This window comes from Oncorhynchus keta, chromosome 30, assembly GCF_023373465.1.
Source record: "Oncorhynchus keta strain PuntledgeMale-10-30-2019 chromosome 30, Oket_V2, whole genome shotgun sequence".
Classification (NCBI taxonomy): Eukaryota; Metazoa; Chordata; class Actinopteri; order Salmoniformes; family Salmonidae; genus Oncorhynchus; species Oncorhynchus keta.
Genome location: NC_068450.1, coordinates 39,606,391 through 39,630,019, shown reverse-complemented (window position 1 = coordinate 39,630,019; position 23,629 = coordinate 39,606,391). Strand labels below are relative to the sequence as shown.

The 23,629-nt window shown below is 39.1% G+C and overlaps 1 protein-coding gene across 4 annotated transcripts; it reads right to left on the bottom strand.

Annotated features, from left to right (window-relative positions):
• Nucleotides 1-252: 252 nt before the first annotated feature.
• Nucleotides 253-18,371, bottom strand: LOC118363562 (T-cell leukemia homeobox protein 1-like). 4 transcript variants are annotated; one of them, XM_035744534.2, is made up of 5 exons: nt 17,277-18,371; nt 10,995-11,213; nt 10,262-10,496; nt 2,447-2,627; nt 257-2,080 (listed from the first exon to the last, which is right to left on the bottom strand). In XM_035744534.2, exons 1-5 carry the CDS (start codon nt 17,767-17,769, stop codon nt 2,012-2,014), a joined length of 1,197 nt encoding a protein of 398 aa, XP_035600427.1. In that variant the 5' UTR covers nt 17,770-18,371; the 3' UTR covers nt 257-2,011. The 4 variants fall into 4 exon arrangements, with proteins under 4 accessions (XP_035600429.1, XP_035600427.1, XP_035600426.1 ...); XM_035744533.2 differs by having other exon boundaries at nt 260-2,080; nt 10,262-10,499; nt 17,277-18,369; XM_035744535.2 differs by having other exon boundaries at nt 262-1,935; nt 10,262-10,499; nt 17,277-18,368.
• Nucleotides 18,372-23,629: the final 5,258 nt, after the last annotated feature.

Genomic DNA, 23,629 nt, shown 5'->3' with positions numbered 1-23,629 from the left:
ACATAAGGTTTGGGGTTTCGTCACACGCTCAGCAGATTGAGTGTTGGAACAAATTCAAAAATGAAACGAGGTCTTCGATACTTCTCTCAGTGTGAACCACTTGTTTATGTGTTTGTCTATTAACAGGTTTCATTTACACAAAGGCAGCTAAAGAGGTTGGGTGAATGCTGGTATGGTATCCAAAACAAGTTTTTTTATATAGGCCTTTTATTCTGTAAATGGATCCAAAATCACAACTGACCATGTCGTTTTTTGCTTTCAATACACTTTACGAAACTGGAAAATGAATGAATATAAAATGGTAGAGTGAAACTAATAACATGTGATGTATATTTTGGTGCCCTGTTCCAAAACGTGTTTTTGTGTGGAGACATTTTATTGGAAACTGATAAGGCTATATTTGGCGGAGAGGTAAAAAAAACAAAAAAAACACTCAGGCTCTTTAAGCACCTGTAGCAAAACACAGTGCATGGTTTAGAAAACAGTAAGGCTGAGGAATTTTTGTAAAATGGGCCAAGTCACGTCTTCATGGCATTGGAGACATCAGGATGAAAGAGGCCCAAGGTCTGGGCAGAGGAAATGGGGGTTGAGTAGGCGTCACCTGGACAACTGCCTGCAGTTGACAGGATCTCAACCAGGTGAGACGCCCTCGAAGCTGAAAAAACATGCCATCTCTGCGCAGTAAGGGTGGCTGACAGTTGTTTTCAACTAGGAAGGTTCTCCAGATTATCTTGATATCAATGACTGATGCGTTGTATGGACTTTTTGTAAACAGTACAACATGGGAACACTGAACAATGGAAAAGTACTACTTCCTGGTTTGGGCAACCATCTGTGATCTATGTGAAGTAAAGAGAGTGAAGCTCCTTTACAAGAGAAATGCAGTTATATATGCCCCACCCTAGATATCTATCTAGATTAGCAGTGTTTTGTGCCTTCAGATAGGACCTTTTTGTTTTGACTTGACATGGATGATATTGGATGTTGACGACTGTTCAGTTTATGGGTGGACATGGTTCACAGACATCACCAACACTGTTCTACCCACAAGGTCTAGCGTTTTAGAACAAACTGTTCAGAAAACCTCCCACCTGGGCCTCATTTCCCAGAAAATGTGTTGAGTTAGGCTAATCATTACATCGATAGCATCCAAGAAATCTCACAAAAACCATTGTTGCACTAAATTGTATATACTGTAGTAACACTCACTTTACTGATAAAAGCATGCTGTTTAAAACTTTATACAGCCTTTTCTGGTGTTATATGAAACATACCCTGCTGGTTTGGCTATGGAGAGGAAGTTGTCATAAAGGATGAAATATTGAAATGAAAGAGTAACACTGAAAGATGCAAATAAGTGTGTAATAATCAACAACATTAGGTTGTTAGAGTAAAGGACACTCTTAGTTTAGGAGGTGTGATTTTGTGAAATTATGCAGTTGTCTTTTCTGGTGAAAGAAACCACAAGACACAACAACAAAAGAGGCTTTCAATTTTGATAATCTTTTCAAAAAGTCACAATATCATTTAATATAAAACACCTTTAAATGTAGTAAGTTATGAGGAATTCTCGAAGAGATATTCCACAATACCACTTGCAAACTGCAGTCAGGGAAGGGATCCACCTGGAAAGCTGGTGACTTCAACGGCAATTCCAAGTGCACACAGAAATATCGGAAACATGCATTACTACATTGTACAAAGCCAAACGCAAAGGAATCAGATCCAGTTAGAGAAATCCATTCCAGTTAAAGGAATCAGATCCAGTTAGAGGAATCCATTCCAGTTAAAGGAATCAGATCCAGTTTTGTTGCCATATGGCTGAGAGTCAGTGCTTCCCTGTTGGCAACAGGACAGTCTTGATGGTAGGCATCTACTGATGTATCCGTTAGATTTCAGGTAGGATTTAGCTCCGTCCTCTGTTTAGACCGACAGCTGAAGGAAGAGTGAAAATCTAGTGTAAGGTAGGAAAATTACTTGACAGAATCAGGTCTGAAAAAACTTAGAAGACTCATTGATCATTGTCCATTTCAGTGGAACTAAATGTATGTCTGTCCACGCCAAGAAGTCCACATATGATCTATAAAAGAGAATATGTGGTTTATAAAGAAATACATAGAGAAAACTTCATATACTATAGGTTTCCTCCTTGTCCTTATTGTCAGTTGTTATGCACGTTAAATAACAAAACATATTACTGTACAATTCCACAATGCAAAAGTCTGCATAAAATGCTATTTTATGTGCATATGTCTACTGTAGATATGTGGTCCCTCCCCAACAAATGGACCACCCACATTTAGAAAAATCCTCAACATTACTATTATATTCTTATTATGAATTACACATATGCATACACACCATTCCCCCCGACACACACACACACATGCACGCACGCACACACGGTCAGTCAGACCACAGATGCCAGGGAGGTGACGGAGGTCACCTTGTTGTCCTCCGCCCAGGGCTGTAGGTTCTGTAGGGCATACAAGGAGGAGTTGTGCAGGCACAATGGGTCCTGCTGCAGGGGCTGGCTCAGGGTCTTCTGAAAGGCCTCCTGTTGGAGCTGCAGCATCAGACGGTTGGCCTGCTGTCTCTCTGCTTCGCGCTCCTCGGCTGTCTGTCTCCTGGTTCCACAGTGGGAAGAAGATTTTTTTTTTTTTGTCAAAACAGTGCCTAAATATTCATATTCATGTCATCATAAATCCTACTTTCAAAAGCAAAAAGCCAGAAATATGTGTTAAATGCCCTCAAAAAGTGACATTGATCAAAATAACTACTTTATAATAACTACTATATATAAACATGATTATATTACTTAATCATTTAATTTGAACCCTTAATTATTTTAGATTACCATTAATTAATTATGATTTTACAATTGATGTATGTCGTCACTACATATGAGGGCACCAAGGGGACTCAGTTGGGGTCTCAACTTACTGTTAAAAGTTAGAATACACAAGGTGCTATTTCAAAACTTTGTTGTGCATCAGCAGTTTTCCTCTTGTTATATGTCACTCACTGACAGTCACTGATTTAGCCCATGTCAATAAAATAAAATAAAATTGGTACATTTATCTAGTTAGTCTAGCCAGCGGTCTAAGATAATAATCATGGCTGAATTACCAACCGGGCATGCAGGGCACATGCCCAGGGGCCCTGACCTCCAGGGGGCCCCAATTGATTTTTGTAAATTCATTAAAAATGTAAGCTGAAATGTTTTGAGTCAATAAGTATTCAACCCCTTTGTTATGGCAAGCCTAAATAAGTTCCGGAGTAAACATTTGCTTCACAAGTTACATAATGAGTTGCATGGACTACATGATTTTTGAATGACTATCTCATCTCCGTACCCCACTCATACAATTATCTGTAAGGTCCCTCAATCGAGCAATGCATTTCAAACACAGATTCAACCACAAAATCAGGGAGGTGTTCCAATGACACACCAAGAAGGGCACCTATAAGCCTGGTCTCATAGATTAGACGTAACATAGTAAAAGAAAACCTGGGACACTCAAATTAGTATGATATGTTAAGTTTGGTATGGCTACATAATACAGATAATGTGAACCTCTAGCAACCTAAAGGTTGCGAGTTCGCATCTCATCACGGACAACTTTAGCATTTTAACTCATTAGCAACTTTTTAACTACTTTTTAGCTACTTTGCAACTACTTAGGTTGTCAGTTTGAATCTCATCACTGACAACTTTAGCATTTTAGCTAATTAGTAACTATACAACTACGTACTACTTTTTAACTACTTTGCAACTACTTAACCCTTCAGCCTAATCCTAAACCTAATCTTAACCCTTTCAGGTAACCCTTCCCCAAGCCCTAACCTTAATGTGTCTAGCTAACGCTTCCCCTAACCCTAAACTTAAACCTTTAACATAACTCCTAAACTTAACCCTAACCCCTAACACCTAGCCTAGCTAACGTTAGCCACCTAGTTAGAATTTTTAACATACAGTGCATTCGGAAAGTAATCTTGACTTTTTCCACATTTTGTTACATTACAGCCTTATTCTAAAATGTATTAAATTACAATTTTCCCCCATCGATCTACACACAATACACTATGATGACAAAAATGAAAACAGGTTTTTGAAATTTTAGCAAATGTATTAAACATAAAAAACATAAATACCTTATTTACATAAGTATTCAGACCTTTTGCTATGAGACTCAAAACTGAGTTCATGTGCATCCTGTTTCCATTGATCATCCTTGACATGTTTCTACAACTTGATTGGAGTCCACCTGATTTGTAAATTCAATTGATTGGATATGATTTTCAAAGGCACACACCTGTCTCTCTAATGTCCCACAGTTGACAGTGCATGTCAGAGCAAAAACCAAGCCATGAGGTCGAAGGAATTGTCCGTAGAGCCCCGAGACAGGAATGTGTTGAGGCAACAGATCTGTGGAAGATACCAAAAATGTATGCAGCCTTTAAGGTCCCCAAAAATACAGTGGTCTCCATTATTCCTAAGTGGAAGACGTTTGGAACTACCAAAATTCTTCGTAGGGCTGGCTGCCTGGCCAAACTGAGCAAAATCGGGGAAGAAGGGCCTTGGTCAGGGAGGTGACCAAGAATCCAATGGTCACTCTGACAGAGCTCCAGAGTTCCTCTGTGGAGATGGGAGAACCTTCCAGAAGGACAACCATCAACCAATCGGGCCTTTATGGTGAAGTGGCCAGACAGAAGCCACTCCTCAGTAAAAGGCACGTGACAGCCCGCTTGGAGTTGGCGAAAAGGCACCTAAAGACTTTCAGACCATGAGAAACAAGATTCTTGAGTCTGATGAAACCAAGATTGAACTTTTTGGTCTGAATGCCAAGCTTCATGTCTGGAGGAAACCTGGCACCATCCCTACAGTGAAGGGAGGTGGCAGCATTATGCTGTGGGGATGTTTTTCAGCGTCAGGGACTCGGAGACTAGTCAGAATCGGGGAAAGATGAACAGAGAAAATTACAGAGGTCCTTGATGAAAATCTGCTCCAGAGCGTTCAGGACCTCAGACTGGGAAAAAGGTTTACCTTCCAACAGGACAATGACCCTAAGCACACAATCAAGACACCGCAGGAGTGGCTTCAGGACAAGTCTCTCAATGTCCTGGAGTGGCCTAGCCAGAACCTGGATTTGAACCCTATTGAACATCTCTGGAGAGACCTGAAAATAGTTGTGCAGCAATGCTCCCTATCAAACCTGACAGAATTTGAGAGGATGTGCAGAAAAGAATGGGATAAACTCCCCAAATCCAGGTGTACTCAATTCTGTAATCACTGCCAAATGTGGTTCAAGGTACTGAGTAAAGGGTCTGAATACTTATGTAAATGTGAATACTTATGTAAATGTGATCATCATCAAATTCCTAAAACATGTTTTTGCTTTGTCATTATGGGGTAAATTAATACATTCCATTCGAAACATTACATATAAGACTAAAGGAGTTTCGCGGATTTACATACAGAATAATACGAAATGCTCTGAGACCAGGTTGCACCTACTGGTAAAACAAATAACCGACATTGAATATCTCTTTGAGCATGGTGAAGCTATTAATTACACTTGGATGGTGTATCAATACACCCAGTCACTACAAAGATGCAGGCGTCCTTCCTAACTCAGTTGTCAGAGAGGAAGGAACCCGCTCAGGGATTTCACCATGAGGCCAATGGTGACTTTCAATCAGTTACAGATATTAATACCTGTAATAGGAGAGAACTGAGGATGGATCAACAACATTGTGGTTACCCCACAATACTAACCTAATTGATAGAGTGAAAAGAAGGAAGCCTGTACAAAATTAAAAATGTTCCAAAACATGCATCCTATTTGCAAAAAGGCACTAAACTAGTAAATGTGTCAAAGCAGTTTTGTCCTGAATACAAAGTGTTACATTTGGGGCAAATCCAATACAACACATTACTGAGTACCACTCTCCATATTTTCAAGGATATAGATGGCTGCATCATGTTATGGATATATTTGTAGTCGTTAAGGACTGGGAAGTTTTTCAAGATAAAAAAAATGTATGGAATGGAGCTAAGCAAAGGAAAAATGTTGGAGGAAAACCTGGTTCAGTCTGCTTTCCATCAAACACTGGAAGATTAATTCACCTTTCAGCAGGACTATAACCTATCAACGATCAACAACCAATTTGACAGAGCTTGAAGAATTTTGAAAATAATAATGGACAAATGTTGGAAACTTTCCCAGAAAGACTCACAGCTATAATTGCTGCCAAAGGTGCTTCTACAAAGTATTGACTCAGGGGTGTAAATACTTATGTAAATGAAATTTCTCAAAACATGTTTTCACTTTGTCATTATGAGGTATTGTGTGTAGATAAGTGGAATTGTCTTTTTTGAATCCATTTTTAATTCAGGCTGTAACACAACTAAATTTGGAACAAGTCAAGGCGTATGAATACTTCCTGAAGGAATGGCAAAATGAATAGGATTGCAGGAAAATAGCTTTAAATTGCAACAACAACAAAAAATCTGTAAAACAAACTCATTTGTTTACTTTTTGTTATTATTAAATAATTTTTCTGTTAACAGATCCATCTGTACATATTAAATTATACTTTTTAATCCCGGTGCTGAATTTTTGTCAGTTAATATGTAGCGGCTAATTGTATAGCTAATAGGCTATAGCTGTGTTCGAATATCCATACTAACCTACTGCATACTACATACTTAATGAGTATATACTACATACTATATACAATTAGTTAATTTTAGTATACTGTAAATGAACGGTATCCTTTCAGTTGTACATACTAGCGCTACGCCTGCCTATCGGAAGTTGATGATGTTGCTACGTCCCCTCTTGCTAACTGGTTACTGACACCGGCCATATTCAACAGGTGTTGAGCATTCGGAAATTCATCAGTTATTCTGCACTTTGGGAGAGTGCTCTGAAATCGTAGTAAATAGCCAGAGTGAACTCATGTCCATTGAGAACACACAACGACTATACCACCTAGCTAAGAATGACACAAATAATCAAGTCAATAAACGTTGGGTAGTTGGTTAGATAGCATATAGTTAATATACTGGCAAATTCAATGTATTAGTAGCCAACTAACGTTAGGTAGCTAGCTAACATACCGGTAGCTAATGCTGTAATGATATGCCCTGCAATTCAAAAGGATAGTGTAACCAACAAATTGTCAGCCAACATAACGTGTAGCGTAACTTATTAGAAAAGTCATTACTTTATTACATTGCTCAACATTTTCTTAAGATTTTTCATAATTAGTTAAAGCAATGAATTTGTATCCGTTCTCGTCGGACTTCGGCTGCATAGTTTCCGCCATTTTCTTCAAACCTGAAAACAATGTGATGCCAAGCCCATTTTCTGAAAAATTGCATTACGGGCCCGAAAATCACGGAAATAGTGTCCACTGCTTGTACACTTCATATTTTTACGAATGTAGTATGACATCCGGGAACTTATGGCATACTACCTCTATCCATACTATGAACAATAAGCATATTACATACTCAGTTTACATCACAGGGTAGCCTAGTGGTTAGAGCGTTGGACTAGTAACTGGAAAGTTGCGAGTTCAAACCCCTGAGCTGACAAGGTACAAATCTGTCGTTCTGCCCCTGAACAGGCAGTTAACCCACTGTTCCCAGGCCGTCATTGAAAATAAGAATGTGTTCTTAACTGACTTGCCTGGTTAAATAAAGGTTAAAAAAAAACTTACATTTAAAAAAAAAATTGTGTGGTTAGTGTGAGTATTCGAACACAGCTTTACGTGTTTGTAGATCGACTGAGGTGAATGAAGCTACAGCAACCAATGTGATAATGGCTGGGGTCATTTTTGCTTGTTCTCTAAATATCATTTTAGGACCTCACTACAACTCAGACTCTGGTTATGGCCCTGGATGTATGTCATTCTTACGTGGATATTATGCTGTATGTACACTACATGACCAAAAGCATGTGGATGGACACCTGCTCGTCGAACATCTCATTCCAAAATCATGGGCATTAATATGGAGTTGGTCTCCCCTTTGCTGCTATAACAGCCTCCACTCTTCTGGGAAGGCTTTCCACTAGATGATGGAACACTGCTGCGGGGACTTGCTTCCATTCAGCCACAAGAGCATTAGTGAGGTCGGGCACGGATGTTGGGCGATTAGGCATGGCTCGCAGTCGGTGTTCCAATTCATCCCAAAGATGTTCGATGGGGTTGAGGTCCAGGCTCTGTGCAGGCCAGTCAAGTTCTTCCACACCAATCTCAACAAACCATTTCTGTATGGACCTCGCTTTGAGGGCATTGTCATGCTGAAGCAGGAAAGGGCCTCCCCCAAACTGTTGCCACAAAGTTGGAAGCACAGAATCATCTAGAATGTCATTGTATGCTGAATGTTAAGATTTCACTTCACTGGATTTGGGGCCTAGCCAGAACCATGAAAAACAGCCCCAGACCATTATTCCTCCTCCAACATACTTTACAGTTGCTCCAGATTCCAATGGCGGCGAGCTTTACACCACTCCAGCCACAGCTTGGCATTGCACATTGTAATCTTAGGCTGCTCGGCCATGGAAACCCATTTAATAAAGCTCCCGACTAACAGTTATTGTGCTGACGTTGCTTCCAAAGGCAGTTTGGAACTCGGTAGTGAGTGTTGCAACCGAGGACAGACGATTTTTATACACCTCGGTCCTGTTCTGTGAGCTTGTGTGGCCTACCACTTCGCTGACGTTTCCTCTTCATGATCCCAGCACTTAAAATTGACCGGGACAGCACTAGCAGAGCAGAAATGTGAAATTTGACAAACTGGAATCCTATGACGGTGCCACATGGAAAGTCATTGATCTCTTCAGTAAGGTCATTCTACTGCCAATGTTTGTCTATGGAGATTGCATGGCTGCGTGCTAGATTTTATACACCTGTCAGCAACGAGTGTGGCTGAAATATACGATTCCACTCATTTGAAGGAGTGTCCACATACTTTTGTATATATAATGTCCATGTGATGGTTAGGTCTGCATGTGCAGCACAGTCAGAAAAACACCTCTAAAATATTGTTTTATACACACCATCCTCCTTCCATTAGCCACACGTTATTGTTAACTACATTATCGTAATCTGATTGCGCTGCTGTTCATTTGATCATTTGCTTGTTACTAGCGTAGCTGTGACACAAATACATCTTTCATGCACATCCTATCAACACACTATGGGGAAATATAAAAAAATCACACCAAAACTAGCTTGGAAATTAGGAAAGTGAGTTAGCCAATTCCCTGGTTATTCATGATATGCCATTTAGCCATTCTTTTTTTCATGTTTCTGTAGAAAACATGGCCTGTGTTGACGCCTGGCACATAAAATACCTATTGAAATAAGATCCCAGGCTTTACTTTTCCACCTGGTATTGAAATGCATAATTTGCCAGCTTGTCAAAGGTGAGTCACATCACGAATCCAATTATTGCTATTGGATTTCGTACGGCATTTAATGACCTACGGACCCCATGTGCTGTTCACAATATGGATAACAACAATACATCCTTGTCCACATCAGGTGAAGGTCAGCCAGATCAGTTGGATCTCAGTGAATGACCACTATCTGATCACAGAGTCTATGATTCAAGATGACTCAGATGTACAGGAATGACTACCACAGTATATGCATTTCCTTTAGTTCCTTGTTTGTCATCAAAGGTTAAATAAAAGTAAGGCATTATAATTTGGATGTCCACTCATTAATTTCAAATGACCATAAACAATGACCATAAACAACCGTGTGAGTCAATTATTCAGACTAGCATGTCAGTATTGCTTTGGACAGCATCTTTCCAGAGAACCTTTTAAGAACTGGGCTAATTGTGCTTGGTCAAGGGAATTGGCCTCCAAAAAACAAGTAGGAGCTAAGCTGAGGTGTTTCCCTGTCACAACAAAATGCCTTGGGCGCATAGAATATTCCTTTAAAACATCCCAAACGCTTGCTCACCTCAAGCAAAGCAATTCACATAGTATACCATACTCTAATTTAAACAGCTGCCTAGTTGTTACTTTGTGACACTTCCTGTATCAATCTGATGTATCAAAATGCATAAAACATAAGGCACGAACAATGGAAAGCAGTTTTGGGGAAAAAACTTGAAATAAAAATGTCCAAAAGCAACAATAAAAAACAACAACACTGAGAGTGTTGATACAGACAGTGTTAAAGAATGTCTAGAAGTGTGTTGCTGTAATGCGTTGCTGTAATGGGCCCCTACCGCCATTTTGTCCTCCTGTTCTGGAACCAAGTTTTGACCTGTGCATCTGTCATCTTCAGGGCCTTGGCCAGGGTGGCGCGCTCTGCCGATGCCAGATACTTCTGTCGGTGAAAGCGTTTCTCAAGTTCGCAGATCTGCACACGGCTGAATGAGGTGCGGGGCTTTTTTCTTTTGGGTGGCGTCCTGTTCTGATAGGGATGGCCGATGCGCCGGGTCACCGAGAAGGGAGAAAGGGCTGCTGAGAGAGAGCAAGAGAGCGAGAGAGAGAGAGAGAGAGAGAGAGAGAGAGAGAGAGAGAGAGAGAGAGAGAGAGAGAGAGAGAGAGACAGAGTTTGTTTTTCCAGAGATGAACCTTGGTCAAGTGAGAACCTTCTCTGACATGTACCATTCTTTGCCATGTATTTAGCTTGCATGATCACTCATATTATAATTGTGATTATGTTGTCCATCCCTAACTCAATTCAACATTTCATCAACTATGTTTTTATTTATTTTTACTAGAAATTGGCCAACATTTAACGATTCATCTCTGGCTATTGACCTTTGTAATATGATTACAAGGTGAAAACAGTCCTTTCTCGTAACAAATGCATAGTTTTTCAGTACATACAGTGTTGTCCTATGGACCTAGCTATGCATTTTGGTATTTTAACACCCCTGATGGAAACCATGAGAAGACAAACCAGGGCAAGATAAAGGACACATGTAAAAGAAGACCAGGGAAGTGACTCACCTGGACAAGTACCCTTTCGAAAGGGATAGTCTGCAAATGGGCCGGTGTCTCGCAGGTGAGCGAGTTCGGGGTAATAGTGTTTGGCTAATGTCTCCATAGAGCTCCAGGTAGGGACCCTGCCAATGTCCCCCTTGGGGAGAGGGCAGAGGCCTGGCAGGGCCGGGGGGGCTCCTGGCCTCCCACTGGGGTCTCCTGCTTGTCTGTCCTCTGCCTGCTCCGCTAAAGAAAGGGAGACACAGTCAGGGACCCACATGGAGCTGCGGGGGTCGGGTGGGGGTACTCTGGAAGTACCTCTTGTTGCTATTTTGTCAAGATGGGGATCTGTTACATTTGTCTTTTTTTGTCATTTAGTACAATAACTATATATAATATATGCCATTTAGCAGATGCTTTATCCAAAGCAACTTACAGTCATGTGAGAATAGATTTCACATTTGGGTGGCCCTGTGAATTGAACCCACACCCTGGCATTGCTAATCCCATGCTTTACCAACTGAACCAGTCAGGACCATTAAACTGATTGGTTAGGCCAAAAGTATCACATTTGGTTTGATGCTGAATCATTACAGTTAGCTTTTTAGGCTATCCAGCCAAACATAGTAACTTAGGCGATATGTACACGCTACATTTGTTAACTTTTTAACCAATTAAAACATGATACAAAGGAAAAGTACCAATCTCAAGCACTTTGCCAAGGTAAATTATCTGTGCATGTTGTCTATTCGTCAGGCAGCAGCGCAACTTTGGTTTTAGAAGTGGAGTTTTGTATCACTTTTCAATGATAGAAATTGCATTGGGACAAAAATGCAGTTTCAGAATCTGTGTAAAAACAGATGTTTCTGTCGAAGGGATCGGAAGCAGGCTTCCCTGTTCCTCACAAGCTGTTGTCTTACGGTATGTTTATGTGTCTAGTTCTGTCAGAGAGCTCACCAGGAGCCAAAATGCATATGAAAACATCTCCATATGTGTCCTGGGGGGACCAATGTTACTGTGTTGAGAATTTAGTAACCAGGAATTCAGTGTGAGCAATCAAAATGTATTTTCCACAGAGGCACTCTGGAGATGAGGTAAAACACAAATGAAACATAAGCCACATAATGCACTCAACAATCATTTTGAATCACTCCCAACCTCTCTGATTGATTATAAACCTAAATGGCAGAATAAATAAATAAATACACATGATTTTTTTTCAATACTTAAAAAAATGTCAATTGGGTACATTTGCAGTGACTCAAAGTTTTGAGTGTTGAAAAAGTGTTTAAAACAATATTTATAATCTATAGATGGTTCAACCCTTCATTGCCTGAGGAGTTTCGATTAATAGGTCACACATTTGGAGCAAGCAGGTCTGCTCCAGGCTCAACATGCAGGTCTGGGTACAGATAATACCACATTAGACTTCTATTTCAGGCCATCTGTGGACCAGCTAATGGACCAGGCACATACAGTACAAGCACGTTCATATGCAACCCAAGAGTAACACGCAAACAGACTGTCATCCAGTCGAACATGCTAAAGGTTCCCTTCAACCTAACTTTAATTCTGACATAAGGTGTTCCAAATAAACGGTTGAAACATAACAATATTCATATTGATGATGATTGACTAATTTAATGTGGAAATAGAACAAAAGACAAAAGGTCTAGACGTTGTAAAATAGGTTTTAATTTGACTTTGTCTGTGATGTTGCTAGTTTTGACCAGCTTCCAAAATAAAGAGCCAAGTGTGTCGTAGTATTCCACAAAATGCAGCAGTGTGCCAAGAGCACAGAACACACCTGTCTGTTATCAAAACCTGCAGACATTTATGGAACGAGGCAGTTAGTTAAATTTAGCCCTCAGCCTCTTTACAGTGACAGGCTTTATAATTTGATGTGATTGCTTTTAATTACAGCCCATATTGCAAGAAGTTGTCAGAGTGTTTACACGCAAACACTTAGCACAATAATTGTATTCATTGAAGAAAATACGGTTTCCCATAACTGAGAAAGACCAAATATGGCCACAGAGGCTATAGGACATTTCACTTGACTACCACATCACCATTCAATTCCCAAGATCAATGTATTTCATAAATGAGAGAAAATGTAATGTGGTCAAAAGGGTCAAATGTTATACATTTTTATTTCTTTCAATGATCTTATTTCATTTTTATTTGAAAGGTGGGTAATCTTGTTTTCAAGAAAACATTGCAAGAATTGTTCTGTGAGAATGTTTTTTTTTAATTTATTTTTTTACAACGGATGACTAAGGAAATGGTGGAGAATACTAAATCTGATGCCTGGGTAATATGATTTAGCATAAGGATATCAAAAAATAAAATGCTACCGTGGAGAAATAATAAAGCCAAATATACTTAATAACACCTTTCTGAGAGAGCGCCTCTCTTCCCCACTACGGATATTACATGCATAGCAATCTAATAAATATGTCCGTAAAGGATTCTTACCGGGGTATTGAAATATAACATGAACATATATTGCTATTTATTACACTGTGAGACAAAACAGAGCCACTTGCCCCTGCCACACTGGCTGAGAATAGAAGCAACTTCCAGAGAAAACAGTACGGCTTTTCCCATTAATATCCAATTACTGGAGCCGTCATTACATTTATATCTTTGTGAGGAAGGTCATTCTTTTTAACTAAGATAGAACACTACTACAGGAATACAATTGGATTTACTCTATGCATTAACATAAGGCATGCTCTAAATTCACTGGCCATCATGTAATCGCAGTACACATTACATAGTAATTACAACTGTTATATCTGTTCGTGGTTTCTGTAATTATATGTCATCACGTTATTTTAAGGTATTTATAGTTCTCTAAAGAGTGATAACCACTTATCAACTCTAGCTAATGCTGAAATCTCATCAAAAGACATTGATTATAGGGATATAGATTGGTATTATTTGTTACCTCACTTCAAGACTATAGTGTATTACAGTATGGATATATTTTTTTGTGGTAATACAAGCAGATATTGTAAAAGTTTAAATGATTTTGGTGGTAAGAATATGTTGCTATGAAACTAACAACAGACCAAGGGCCTACAATTTCCACAGAACCAATAAAGCCACAAGATCAACTTTGTTTGTTGTTTTGATGGGACACATCTGTTTATGCACTTCTCTGCTTTTTCAAACTTTGCAAACTGTCAAGTCAATTAACATAAAAACATGTGTTATTCCCTTTCAGCGCCTCCCAATCTGTCCGGTCTGTTGTGAATATCGCATCTCCAATTCTAGGCCTGTTCGCTGTTTCACTTGCTTTGACGCTTGCGGTGAAATGCAGCGCTGCAATTCAATATAAAAGGGAATCATTTATTTAAAAAAGGAGAGGTCTATTTCAAGTATCCAGAGAAACGCATTACGATTTGAGATATTCTGTTAAGATAGGTCAACCAAAAAGACTGGCGCTGAATGCTGAACTAAGTCCATCCAGCAACTAAATCTATTGTCCTATCATTTGTAGCCTAGTAGACCTATCAGGGTTCTCGAAAGGAATTTATTTGTGATTATTTTTAAAGGTGGAAATACAATTAGGCCCCTATGATATTAAACTCAAATGATGGCAAAAAACATCCGAATATTAGCCTACGATGTGTGATTTCAAAAATAAATGTCTCAAACAATGTTGACAAATGGCTACACCGTAAATACCTCAAGCACTTTCAAGATAGGCCTTTTTCTCAAATGTTGATCACAAATGATAACAAAAAGTGCTCACTTAAAATAAAGGTTTGTTGGTGGGTAATAATGAGGCTACATAACCAACACCAAAGATAAACCAAATTAAACGAGAGGCCCTTTGTGACTATGAATACAATAGGTACGCATATTTACACCATATATTTTATAGTTCACATATCTGTTCTGGTTTAAATAATTAATGAGGGAAGCACAGAGCTATAGCATTGTTAATATTTAATGAGGGCTAATACATGATGATCCTAATTTTCGTCTTTATTGTGGTGACGTCATGCCATAAAAACTCATACCTCGGCCGAGTGGGAGCTGAGGTTATGGTCATTGTAATATGTGGCGAACGAGCTGGCCATCGAATTAGGATTTAATTTACCACGTTCTTCTCTTTCTTTAATCGTTAAAATAAATGTTCCTCGAATTAGAAAATATGAAACATTAGGCCTATCGGCCTATCATGGCCCATGCAACCCTTTGTGTTGTGCCCTTTTCTATGCTAATCGAAAACACCAGACACCTAGAGCCGACGTGAAAAATGATTTTGAACCAAATGCCACTTTCCAATTCCCCAAAATGCGAGAAAGGCGTTGGTCAAATGATTCAGGACCTGCAGGCATTGATATACAGTACGGCCTAAATCCTGTTCACAATAACACACACACAATCATTTCATTTATTAATTATTCTACAGATTAAACGCCTGAATTGTACAGGCCTATTATACGCACTAATAGGGTCTTCTGATAGTTTAAACTAAAAGCGCGTGAAGATAAGAGAAATCTGAACTTGAGTGAGATAAATTATGCCATTACATTTGTGCTTAGGCCTACAGCAAAAAGCATTTGTTTATGTGAATGATAGTAGATAGATAATGCATTACACCTGCCAATGTCACATATATAGGCCAATACATCTGGCGAAACCTGAAGCGTTCGCAATGTCATCTCATTTACCTTGACACCCCAATGGTGAAGAGAAACGTACATTCAAAGGTTTATGGATGAAATAAACACGTCGGGCCGTACGCTACATGTTTAAATGCCATGCTTCAAAGTATGTATCGAATTTGTCACAGTTATGTTCCCTTTTTATTTTATTTCAATGGTTCAATTAGGTTTGAACGTAACTGGATAGTTGTTCAACAGTGTGTTGAAGACGGTTCTATTCAAATAAGACAGCATTTATTCAAGACCTACACGAATAGATTATTTGTATTTACTGTCGTGACGTTCAACGTGGAAAGGGAAATGTGAAAACCGCCTAACAAGTGTGTCATTTGATAGTGACAGTGTTGCTATCTTCTCTAATCGTCGTCTGTATACACAACTATAGGCCAAAATGGGCCAGTAGAGCCCAGACACAAATTATGTACGTGAAAATAAAAGAGAGCCGCACACTCTAGGAGCTCAGATGCAAAAATGTAATTACCAACGTTTCGACAGTCAAGCTGTCTTCATCAGGGTACGAGTTATTTACGTAACACACCTGCAGGCGGGCATCATCAATGCCTACCTTGTCTTAAACTGACTCGCTAGTTTAGGGCCCATTTTGTATTGGAAGGAGCTAGAGTAGGCCTATTTTCCACAACTGCAAAACTTAGCTACTATATGCCTCTAAAAGTAAATGTATCATAGGCCTGATAATGATAATAATAAGCTAGAAAACTGTTGTTTTTTATTGTTGTTATTATAGCAAATTGTCATATTATTATTAGGCTGCTACAATAAGCAATACTACTATACCTACTACTACTAACAATAATAATAGCCTAATAACAGCAATACTCTATTCTATTATTATTAGGATATTATTATGATTGTTAGAATTATTGGCGTTAACCTATTAATTGTATTATAGGTATATCGATATTGATGTTGTTATTATTAAGATTCTTCGGATGGTGTTGGACGGTGAATTTTATTTTCAGAAATATATCTGTTCTAATTGCATTTTGAAAGGGAGAAATCTCTTCAAATCATGTCGTACATTTTGTAGGCTATGGAGAGCTATCATTTTGATTAGGGTGCCAGTGATTTATCACATGTATTCCCTCCTATTAAACGGAAAGCCAATCTTAACGGCTGACATTATACCATATAATTATACAAATGTACACAACATATATTCTTAACAATACCTGCAAGTATTTATTTGCCTTTTAAATGAACTAATATGATACATATAGACAGACCTTGATGTAAAATCGAATTCCTCATGCCATATGCCCAGTCGCACATCAGGCCATATGCCCAGTCGACCATATGATTTGATAAATGAGTCTGTCACAGAATTGCCTACCATGCCTTCTTAATTGACAGCGTCAAGATGCTAAAATGTTTTGCTTAGGCATACGCCCTGCTTGCAAGGATGTGGGTTAAACTGAAAAACAACAAATAAATGTGAACTTTCAAACTAATTATATTGAAGTTTGAACCTCTTTTCAACTGAAAATGATATATAATGTATGACAGGCCTACGGGGGAAATCCACGAAGCAATGTTCCCATTTTGTGACATGTTTTTTTTTTTGTCTACAGAAACATACATTTTCAGAAGTTTAGATGAATCTTACCAGTGAGTCTGTCCTTTGCGAACCTTCGACTGCTCTCCATCCACGGGAAGGTAAAGTTTGCTGCATTTCCCATACTTGGCATTGAAGTCACTGAGTTGATGCCACCCGCGAAGCCAGGTGGATGGGTAGGCGGGGGCTGATGTGGATTCGGTGGCATGGGTCTGTGAGCTGGCACCCTGATAACACCACCGGCGTTCCCACCATTCACGTTAACGTTCATGTTCATGCTGACATTCATGTTCATGTTCACGTTATAGGAACCTGCGAGTCCAGCTGCCATAGAGCAGGCCGGGTTATAGACGCTGTTATAGCCATTGGTGTAAACGTTTGGGGCAAGCGTGTAATCCGTGTCGCTGGTTCGGTTGGGCAGCATGCAGCTGCTGGACTGGTCCGTGCTGTTCAGAATCTGGTCTATTCCAAAGCTGATGGGCTCGTGCTGCTGGTGTGTCTGGTTTACCTCTTCAATTCCAGTGTGCTCCATTGTTGTATTCATATTAGCGTCTCAAAACGTCTCATATGTTGATGAAAAGTATGCTATTTGTTTCCCTTATTGTCGCAGTATCGGATGCAGAAATGATGCCCCCGGTTTGTGTTAAGATATTTTAGCCTAAAGATACTTCCTTGAGCAGTGCGCGACCAACACCGTCCGAAGCGTTTCCATTATCTGTCCAGAAGACATAGAACTGGAGTGTACTAAAATGCACTGTTAATAATCCATCGGGATAGGTTCTGGGGGAGTCTTACAATGCATATCCATCACCTTGTAGCATGATCTTTAACATATCTACTTGCACATTAATCGAAAGAGATGAGTAGCCTATTGGTAATGTAAAAATAGTTAGCCAGACTACTTACAGCCAAATCTTCAATTTGAGGAGTTCCGAAGTTCCTGTGAAGCGGATACCGGCTCTTTTCTTTGGCATTGATATTGCAACATCTACAAAGGCAGAGGCCATTGCCGACTCATCCTCATCGTATCAAAATATGTAACAAAATGAAGTGTTGACTGTGCTAAACATGAATATTAATTGGAAAAGATAGCTCCGTTCCAGTGAATCTGAAGTGATTTTAGCAGCTGTCGAGACACCCCTCCTGCCTAACTCTTGCCATTCGGTCATCCATTGGCCCACGCATTTCAATGTTTTGCAGCCTGCTCCCTTCTCTTAAAGAACCCGCAGCCTCTGTTTTATTGTGCTGTATAATATGACATGCGGTGTATATCAGAATAGAACTGAGTTTAAGCACATAGGCTATCACCAACTTTAATCCCACTATAAAACGATAAGACATGAACAACTAGCTAATAGATATGGACTATCATGCATGAAACTATGGTTTAATTGTTATGTAACTATGGGTTTTATTTCATATTACACATCCCTGTTTATTGCCCTTTCATTGTAAAGCCCGATAGCAGCCAAATAGCCTAACTAGACAATCGAGCCACGATAATTTCAACTAATTTACAATTAAGCCTATGTGGTCCTTTTTACGCACCAATAACATTTGATATGCAAGAAGATAGCGGTTAGCGAGGAGTGGGAATATAGGGCAGGCTATATTGCCTATAATCATGATTATGACAAGATGGTCTTCAATTAGTAACATCACTCAAGAAGACAACAAATATGTTGCAAAGCAAACTGTGAATGTTGCACTTGTCCAACAACACTTGTGCATTAACAACTCAGAAAGACATAAACACACTCTCCGATAGGCCTACACAAAATAAGGTTTCATAAAATAAATTAAAGCGGCAATCTGCGGTTGCAACATCAATTTTTTGACTTATAAATTAATGACATGTACCCATTGATTCTTCAAAAATATGACTTAAATTGCCTCATGAGCTTAGTTCAACTGCCGAGGGGACAGAACCCAAAATATAAGCTTGTTTTATAAGCTTGTTTGTTAACACTATACACAAAATAGAAGCTTGTTTGTTAACACTATATCGCCTCAGCATATGTTTAAAACTATTATTTTTGGATAAATACAGATTATTAGACCAGCCTATGACTATGCCAATAAAGTCCATAAGAGAATCATGGCTTACCCCTGACAATGCAAAACACAGTGTTGATTGGCACAAATTATTTAACCTTTCTCTGCCTGAAGCAAGAGTGCGGATTTCCCGGTCTAAATTTAATAAAAATGAAAAATGACTCATAATAAAACTGCAACACGGGGAAAACGGATTTAATATATCTTCGTTTTATTACGCACTTATTCAGGCCAGGCTTATTTCAGCTTCCGTGTGAATAAAGATATCTCTCAACTGCTCAAACTGGCTATAGGGAAGCATAAAAATCAATTGTATGAATTTAAAGCTATATCAATAATGGACGTTGATACGTGAGGCGACGAGAATGGGGGTACTGTAAACCTAAGATGTGTTTGTTTTTAAACATGATCGAATAAAATAAAGAGGCAACGAATATGTTGGAGAGCCATCCTGGGAAGCGCGTAAAATGTAACTCAATTGCTGTTAAACTGCCTAGCCTACCTATTGATGTCACGTTGGGGATGACAGGCTATGCCACTGGACGTTTGGACGATGAATGCGTCATTATGGCTTTATGAATGTGCAAAACGACCATGATGTATCACACATCATCTCCAATTGGTGACATAATGGTTATCGGAGAGGCTATCTCTTTGGTTCTTCACAACGAAGCCTCGAGCGCAAAATATGTCTCGGTGTATCTGCGCGCGCTCTTAGGTCATACGCAAGGTGTGGGCGCAGTTGAGAGTTATTTAAGATACTCATGGAGCACATTGTGAATTAGCCGAATGAGAGTCATGTATAGGCCTATACCATATAGTCCTATCGCTTGGCAGCGAGTTTAATTGACCAAAGCATATGTTATGGGTATGGGATACATCATTGCCTATAGGCCTGCGAGTTACTTTCACCAACACATATAGACTTATGCTAAACTCAAAACCAATTCGAAGAAGAGGCAAAAGGTTAGCTTTAATTCGTTTATTTTTGAACAGTAAGAATCACTCATTATGGAACCTGACAACTTGAACCTACCTAACTCGTGTTTCATTTCACAACCTGTTTTTAACGCCTCATTCTGAAATGAAATTAATCAGCCAGGTACAAACAGTTAAAAACTATTTTGATGCACCATATATATCTTTTTTTAACACAATTGAATATGATAAGCCACCAATAGCATCAAATCCAATAAAACTCCAAGACAACATATATAGGCCTAAGCAATAGAGCCTAAACCGTAAGTTAATTATGAACCGGGCACATTAATACATGTGAAACTATGGAGTGGATTTGACATTAAACATTTGCCATCAGAAAATCATAGATTTTTCTGTCCAACTTTGACAACGATTTCATCCATATTAGGATTTAAGCCAATTTAAATCAACCCCCCCCCCAATCCCCTTCTCAAATGTAAATATGAAAGCCTTTAGCTGGTTGCCCGGAGGCGGTGTCTATGGTGACTTCCATGCAGCCGGTGATGAATTGTTGTCTCCAGGCAGTGTTGCGCGTCTGGGTAATAAAGTAGCGGCAAAGCACAGACAAAAGGAATTTGTCACAGTTGGATCCCCGAAATATTATAGTGACCCCCCACCCCCCAGTGCAACGTTTCGGCAGAAGGCTTCAAGAGGTTTGCAAACAACTGCAATAGTTAGGAGCCATTTAAAGATCAGTCCTCTAAAGAATTTGTCAAATTAACAATTCAATGCTGCAGTTAACGGCGATGGGCTGTGACATGTGAAACAAACCGTCAAATTGTAACAAAAACAGGCTGTTTGTGATCATTGTAGGGCACAGGCACCTGTTGGCTCGTTTTAAGCTATAGGCCTATATTCTGTGCTGTGCAGTTACTGATGCCGTATATGCAGTTGAAATTCTATGATGATGTTGGTTATCCACCTTAACTGATTGAATTCGTGACTATCATCAAAAGGCAGACAGCACTGAATTCATAATTAGTACAAAGGTTTCTCTCAAGGTTCTGTGAAAATAATAATATGTAAATAGCAGCCTGCACAAACTGCATAAAAACAACAACAACAATAATACTACTAATAATGCAGCCTAATAGCCTATCACTCAGTATTTATAATTATGACGTTGTTGTAGGCGAATTCTTATTATCATTTTGCTGTTATGTCTATTTGTGTTTTTATAGGCCGAAAGGAGCCTTTATTTTCGATAATCACAAGAAAGAGAATGTGTTTTCTGAGATGCATTGACTCCCGTCACTCAGGCAGGCTCGCGCACTTTGGTGAGTCTTTTCCAAAGCTCTCCACTCGAGGATGTTGGGCATTAAGCTGATGGGCCTGTCATCCCGACCCATTTGCAGTCTCTAGCCTCTCTGCCTGTTTTGCTTTCTGCTGTAATTAGGTTGAATTCAGACCAGATAGAATTACATTATTCTGCATTTCGAGCTACAGTCCTTGACTCTCCAGCTCCCCGGGGATAACCTGGCGCCTCCTGCCCAGATCAGACGACTGTAACTGGACTGAGTCGACCGACCACTCGGGGGAAAAAAGAAAAACGCTGAGATGCAGGCTATTCAGGAGTATTGAGAGACGTCATCTTGTATGGAGGATGAACCGTACAGAAGCAGCATCGCTCAAGAATAGCATCTTGAATAACGTAAATTGACAAGGCACTGGAAAAGGTGACTGTTGCTTTACTAATTTGTAGAATATATATTATGCCCTTCTGTTATTGTCGCCATAGCAATATTGGGATGTAAGAGTTTTTTTGTGCAAATGATATTCACTCATCAAATTGCACGAAGACTGCTGTAGGGTCTCTATAGTGATTATATTGGCTTTAACATGTCTTGCTTTAATTAAAAAATAATTAGATGATTATGGAGGCAATGTATTATTGTTATTATCAGACGTGCTATTATTAGTGTTAATAAGCTATTATTCATATGATATTATTAATATCATCATTATTGCTACTGATGTTTTCTAATACAGCTATACAGCAATACTGTTTTGCACTGTTCTGCCTCATCAGAACATTTAATCATTATAAAGTAAACAATGTCCCACGTTTGCATTTTCCATGACTGTGTTTCTGAAAAGTGTTTACGTTGGGTTGTTAATCATCTTTGTCAAATCAAATAAATGTCTTCTGAAAGTAATTGCAGAGGCTGGTAGCCTACTCAATCAATCACGTCGGTTTATATAGCTGACTTTTTCACGCTGACAACTTGAAATTTAAATTGAAGTGTTTTGTTCTGAAAACTGGAACCATTATCCAATTTACAAAATACATGAAATTACCAGTTTCAGCATTTCAGCATTGTGTCTAAAATATTGTCCTCCAATATCGATTAGATATCAGTTTCACTTCCAACCCCAACTTTTTCGTTTCAAAGTGAATTCTCGAGAATCGGCTACTTCTAGTTCCCATGACAATTTGATGAATGTAATTTACCCATGATATAATCAATCATTTTTTTATTTAATCATTCTCCTCTGGTGTTCGTCAAATATATTATTGTCAAAGAAGTTGGAGCTGGGTAATTTACAAACAAGTGTGCAGATACATGGTAAATATTCTCCACCCCAAATCCTTACTGTCTGACTGGTGTTAAGCAATTAAAATAATTTCGACGTGATCAAATTATTAAGGTTATGACTTCAACTAAAATAAAATTACCCCAAAGAAGAATTCTATGATTTCGATGTAAAATATTATTGAACAAGATGTTTGTCAAACATTTCTGCTGGTTTAAACATAAACAAATAAGAAGACAGAAAAGTATTAGAAACGAATCATCCGCTTTACAGTAACCAAATGGGCCTTGTAATAATGACGCAATACAGATCATAAATGAATTGCAGATAGTTTTTAGGTTTCGTTCTGTTACAAGCACTTACAACCAGGACGTGGTGAAAATGTATGTTGCGGCTCAATAACATATAATAACAAGTGGGCTATTAAACCTTGTTTTGTGAGAGAAAAAACAACAACATAACATGTTGTATATCAGAAAATAGTTCCACAATACCGGCACCCATCATTTGTCAGAACACGTGAGTTGTTAGAGCACGTTGACATATCATTTTTTCGTTAATTTTATCCCAAACTTTTTCTGTGTGTATGGCTGTGGTTGCCTTTTGGGGTTCAGGACACTCCATGGTTGTTTACATGCATTGCATTGAAGTGTAATTGGGCGTATCATTGTCTTTGTGTTGTTTACAAACTGAGCAGCACGAGCAGTAATTTAATTTCCTCCGACGCATTGAGGAGCCACCAGCCAGCCGTCTGTCAGCTCGCCACCCCGGGCTCTGTCGCAGTAGTGTGGCCTGGAGGCATGATGTAGAGAGGGACCTTCTGTTAGCCACTG

What these genes read in the sequence shown, in the direction of transcription:
- LOC118363562 (XM_035744533.2), bottom strand. Translation starts at nt 17,769, where the DNA reads ATGAATACAACAATGGAGCACACTGGAATTGAAGAGGTAAACCAGACA. An exon ending in CGCAAAGGACAGACTCACTG is followed by an intron (nt 11,214 to 17,276) that starts GTAAGATTCATC and finishes CCCTTTCTTTAG; the next exon opens with CGGAGCAGGCAGAGGACAGA. An exon ending in CCTGGGCGGAGGACAACAAG is followed by an intron (nt 2,081 to 2,446) that starts GTGACCTCCGTC and finishes TCTCTTTTATAG; the next exon opens with ATCATATGTGGACTTCTTGG.